Source organism: Galeopterus variegatus, unplaced genomic scaffold (assembly GCF_000696425.1).
Source record: "Galeopterus variegatus unplaced genomic scaffold, G_variegatus-3.0.2 Scaffold284, whole genome shotgun sequence".
NCBI lineage: Eukaryota > Metazoa > Chordata > Mammalia > Dermoptera > Cynocephalidae > Galeopterus > Galeopterus variegatus.
Genome location: NW_007726395.1, coordinates 327,850 through 332,689, shown reverse-complemented (window position 1 = coordinate 332,689; position 4,840 = coordinate 327,850). Strand labels below are relative to the sequence as shown.

Here is a 4,840-nt window from a genome sequence, read left to right as displayed (position 1 = left end):
TAATGGTGACAGGTAGGGGCCGGCCAGTGGCGCACTGCTACAGTGCGCTGCTTTGGAAGTGCGGCGGCGCTCCCGCCGAGGGTTTGGATTCTGCGTACGGACCGGCCGCTCACTGGCTGAGCAAGGTATGGGAGCAACACCGAGGGTTGCGATCCCGTGGCCGGTCCCGGTCCGGTACGGGCGCGACACTGAGGGTTGCGATCCGTTGCCGGTCACGAAAAAAGACAATAAGGAAAAAAAAAAAAAAGCAAATTAGGTAGCTAAGGCCTCAGTCCAGAGCTGGACTCCAGGGGTCACATTCTTTCCTTTCATCAGCTCTGTGGGGATGGGAATGCATTTCTTCTGCCCTCAGTCAAGACTCAGAGAAAAAGCAGAGTGGTAGCTCAGGAAGGTGGATTTGGTTAGCGGAAGTGCTGAAGAGAGAGACGAAAATGCTCTTCCTTTGGGGCTGGCTGCTCTCATTGGATCACAGCCTCTCTGGCATGTTGGCACAGCTGCCAGTGTAAGGCCCTAGGGATCTCTTGGTTTGCAAACCCCTTCTGGGGTCATGACCTGCATAGAACTTACCCATGTGTCTCCAGTCTGTAACTAACTCCAGGCCACCCCCCTTTCACTATGCCTGGCAGAGCCCAGAGAGCCTAGAGAGCCTAGAGAGCTAGGCATAGAGCCTACGGCTCTCCCAGCATCTTGCAGGCCTGCACATCCCTTCTCCATCCCTACTCTGCTCACCTGGATCTCAGCAACCTTCTTTGCCCTCCCTTTCAGACCTCTACAGCTGCCAGCCTTGTGGGAAAGAAGAGTGGGCACCTGAGAGAAGCCAGACCTGCTTCCCGCGCACCGTGGTGTTTTTGACTTGGCATGAACACATCTCTTGGGTGCTGTTGGCGGCTAATACGCTGCTGCTGCTGTTAGTGGTTGGGACTGCTGGCCTGTTTGCTTGGCACATAGACACCCCTGTGGTGAGGTCAGCCGGGGGCAGGCTGTGCTTCCTTATGCTGGCCTCCCTGGCAGTGGGTAGCTGCAGTCTCTATGGCTTCTTTGGGGAGCCCACTCTTCCCACGTGCTTGCTGCGCCAGGCCCTCTTTTCCCTCAGTTTCACCATCTTCCTGTCCTGCCTGACAGTTCGCTCCTTCCAACTGGTCATCATCTTCAAGTTTTCCACCAAGGTACCCACGTTCTACCATGCCTGGGTCCGAAACCATGGTGCTGGCCTGTGTGTAACGATCAGCTCAGTGGCCCAGCTGCTTATCTGTCTAACTTGGCTTGTGGTGTGGACCCCTCTGCCCACCAGGGAATACCAGCGCTTCCCCCAGCTGGTGGTGCTTGAGTGCACAGAGACCAACTCACGGGGCTTCATGCTGGCTTTTGCCTACAATGGCCTCCTCTCGGTCAGTGCCTTTGCCTGCAGCTACCTGGGCAAGGACCTGCCAGAGAACTACAACGAGGCCAAATGTGTCACCTTCAGCCTGCTCCTCAACCTAGTGTCCTGGATCTCCTTCTTCACCGTGGCCAGCGTCTACCAGGGCCAGTATCTGTCCGCTGTCAATGTGTTCGCCGTGCTGAGCAGCCTGAGCGGTGGCTTCGGCGGTTATTTCCTTCCCAAGTGCTATGTGATCCTTCGCCGCCCCGATCTCAACAGGACAGAGCACTTCCAGGCCTCAATCCAGGAATACACGAGGCGTGGTGGCTCCACCTGACCAATGGGCCAGGCAGGGCCAAGCCGGGGCGGGGCGCACCGTAGGCCTCCCCTCCCATGAGGGTCCTGGGGTGTTGGGAGGCCTTTGGCTTGGGATGTGTAAACGCGCGGGAGAGCCCGCCCAAGCCCAGGGCTGTCAATAAAGCGGTGAAATGTGCGTCCGAGTCTCTGCTTCACTTCCTGTCTGGGGAAAGCGCGGGGCGTCGCCCGCGCGAGAGCGAGCTCAGAGCGCGGCAGAGAACCGGCGCCCAGCGTGTCGTTACTAGGCAACTCCGGGGAGCTGGCCCAACAACGAAAGAACAGGACCTGGCCCCGCCTCTCTTACATCCCATTGGCCGTTCTCGGGGGTCCCGCCCCCAGGAGCTGGCGCTAAAGGCCTACGTCACTGACGCGCCCCTCCTGGCCGGAACGCTCTGACGTCACGTCCGGCGCGGCGGCGGCGACGGCGCCGTCTCGGCACGGTCGGTCGGGCACGTACGGCCGGGGCAGTTGCTCCGCGGGCTGTGGAGGCGACAGGTCCCGGCGGCCCTGGGGCCAGAGCAGGGAGGACCGGCCCAGGTAGGAAGGCGCAGGGCGTGGGAAGGAGGGGTTCTGTCCGGCCGCTCGGGACCCGCGGACGCGGCGTGGGCTCCGCTCATCTGCCCGCGGCCGCCGCCCTCCTGTGCCCGGGGTCCTCTCGCTGTGCCCGGACAGTCAGTTCGCGCTCATCCCCTGTTTCCTTTCCTCCCACCGGATTTTGACTCCTCCTGCCAGCGCCCTTCCTGACTTCTGTCCTCTCCCCTGCTATGCCCCCTCCCCCAGCTAGTCCGCTTGCGCCCCAGCCACGCTGCTCTCCGGCCGGTTCAATATGCCCCACCCCCCGGAGGCTGTCAGTCCATTCCTGTTCTCCGCCTGCATCCTCTAACCTTGACCCGAGTCCTCATTCTGATAAACGTGATTGAGTAGAGTCCAACCTTTCTCTCTTTTCAGATCCAGGGACTTTGTTTTGCTTATCCTCGGGTGGCCTGGCCAGGTCGTCACTTCTGCCTTTCTCCCCTCCAGACCATGGACGGCTCCTTCGTTCAGCACAGTGTGAGGGTTCTGCAGGAGCTCAACAAGCAGCGGGAGAAGGGCCAGTACTGCGATGCCACCCTGGATGTTGGGGGCCTTGTGTTCAAGGCGCATTGGAGTGTCCTTGCCTGCTGCAGCCACTTCTTCCAGAGTCTGTATGGTGATGGTTCAGGGGGCAGTGTTGTCCTCCCTGCCGGCTTCGCTGAGATCTTTGGCCTCTTGTTGGACTTTTTCTACACTGGTCACCTTGCCCTCACCTCGGGGAACCGCGATCAGGTGCTCCTGGCAGCCAGGGAGTTGCGAGTGCCAGAAGCTGTGGAGCTCTGCCAGAGCTTCAAGCCCAAAACCTTGGTGGGACAGGCACCAAGTGGCCAGAGTGCGCTGGGAATGCCTGCCTCCCGGGATGTGAACAGCCACCTCAAGGAGCCGATGGTCTTGGAGGAAGAGGAAGTTTCGAGGACTCTGGGTCTTGTCCCCAGGGATCAGGGGCCTAGAGGCAGTCATAGCCCCCAGAGGCCCCAGCTTCGTCCCCCTTCTCAGAGTGAGAGCCCTTCTTTCTGTGTGAAGCTCAAGCAGTCCTTGAAGCCATGTCCCCCAGATGACAAGGAGGCTGAGGACTGCAAAGTGCCCCCAAAGCCTTTCGAGGCTGAAGGTGCCCAGCTGCAGGGTGGCAGTAATGAGGTACTGTGCCAAGGGTGCTGGGACTGGGGAGATAAGAGTGGGGGGAAAAGACTGATACATTTCTTGGATAATCTTGAGTCCAAGGCGGAATCTCTGTTAACGTGAGTTTGGAACAGGCTTTCTCCAAATATAGGAAGCTGATGGCCTCAGGCTGACTTTTCTACAGCTTTCTATGGTTACCAACTTCCTGGGAGTGTAGTGGGCAGCATCGGGGTTTCCACAGGGTAGCGAAATACAGCCGGCCTTCCAGTTTCTTTCTTTCTTTTTCCTTTTTTTAAAAAGATGACTGGGGGGCCGGCCCGGTGGCGCACTGCTACAGTGCGCCGCTTGGGAGCGTGGAGGCGCTCCCGCCGAGGGTTCGGATCCCACACACAGACCAGTTCCCGCTCACTGACTGAGTGAGGGGCGGGCACAGCACCGAGGGTTGCGATCCCGTTGCCGGTCCCGGTCCGGTACGGGCGCGACACTGAGGGTTGCAATCCGTTGCCGGTCACGAAAAAAGACAAAAAAACAAACAAACAAACAAAAAAAAAATATTTTCCCTTCTCTTTATAAAAGTTGAGTATTTTCACATAGGATGATAATTCTTCATCTCTTAAACTCAGGCACAATGAACACCTTCCTTAATAAATAACCAAAGAAGTGGAAGAAATACCAGCATGCATTTGCTTTGTGAATATATTTCTAAAATTTGGGAGAAATAAAATGATGGGGCATTCTATTAGAAGCCTCTTCTCATTGATAAGAGAATCCCCAGATTTAAAACTCTTTGAAAGTGGTGGTAGAGAACAGGATCTCAAATGGCCAACTTCTTTTCTTGGCCTCTGTTTATTACAGAAGTGAGGCTTTGTTCACTGGGTACTTTGGAATTCTTGTGAATCCCACTCTTCTTGGGACAGAAATTATTTATGTTTCTATTTGGAATACTGAGGACAGTGAACTTCCACTATGCATGACATTCCTGTTTGGTCCCCAAGAAGGCTGATTTTTATTTCTATCTGTGTTCATATCATAAGCAGGGGAAAGATCTGTATGACAGAGAAGAGGCTTCGACTTGTTTAAGAGAGCATGGTAACAGTGTGAAATACTGTAACAAAAAATGTCCCTAGACATTTAGATTATTTGATAACCATGATGCAGTTAAACAAAAAATAACAACAAAAACAGGATTTTGCTTTTTTTTTTTTTTTTTTTTTAAAAGCATCATGGTTATCAAATAATCTAAATGTCTAGGGACATTTTTTGTTACAGTATTTCACACTGTTACCATGCTCTCTTAAACAAGTCGAAGCCTCTTCTCTGTCATACAGATCTTTCCCCTGCTTATGATATGAACACAGATAGAAATAAAAATCAGCCTTCTTGGGGACCAAACAGGAATGTCATGCATAGTGGAAGTTCACTGTCCTCAGT

General features: G+C 54.9%; 2 protein-coding genes across 4 annotated transcripts in view; both read left to right on the top strand.

Annotated features, from left to right (window-relative positions):
* The window catches only part of LOC103585895 (taste receptor type 1 member 1), a 10,931-nt gene extending 9,234 nt beyond the window's left edge, over positions 1-1,697 (top strand). For both annotated transcript variants that reach the window (XM_008566999.1, XM_008566998.1), the window contains one exon: positions 766-1,697. In XM_008566999.1, the coding sequence (XP_008565221.1) occupies positions 766-1,697 (932 nt within the window). The remainder of the gene's footprint in view (positions 1-765) is intronic.
* A 474-nt stretch (positions 1,698-2,171) lies between these two features.
* Positions 2,172-4,840, top strand: part of ZBTB48 (zinc finger and BTB domain containing 48) — a 10,047-nt gene continuing 7,378 nt past the window's right edge. For both annotated transcript variants that reach the window (XM_008566997.1, XM_008566996.1), the window contains exons 1-2: positions 2,172-2,254; positions 2,738-3,427. In XM_008566997.1, the coding sequence (XP_008565219.1) occupies positions 2,741-3,427 (687 nt within the window). In that variant the 5' untranslated portion in view covers positions 2,172-2,254; positions 2,738-2,740. The remainder of the gene's footprint in view (positions 2,255-2,737; positions 3,428-4,840) is intronic.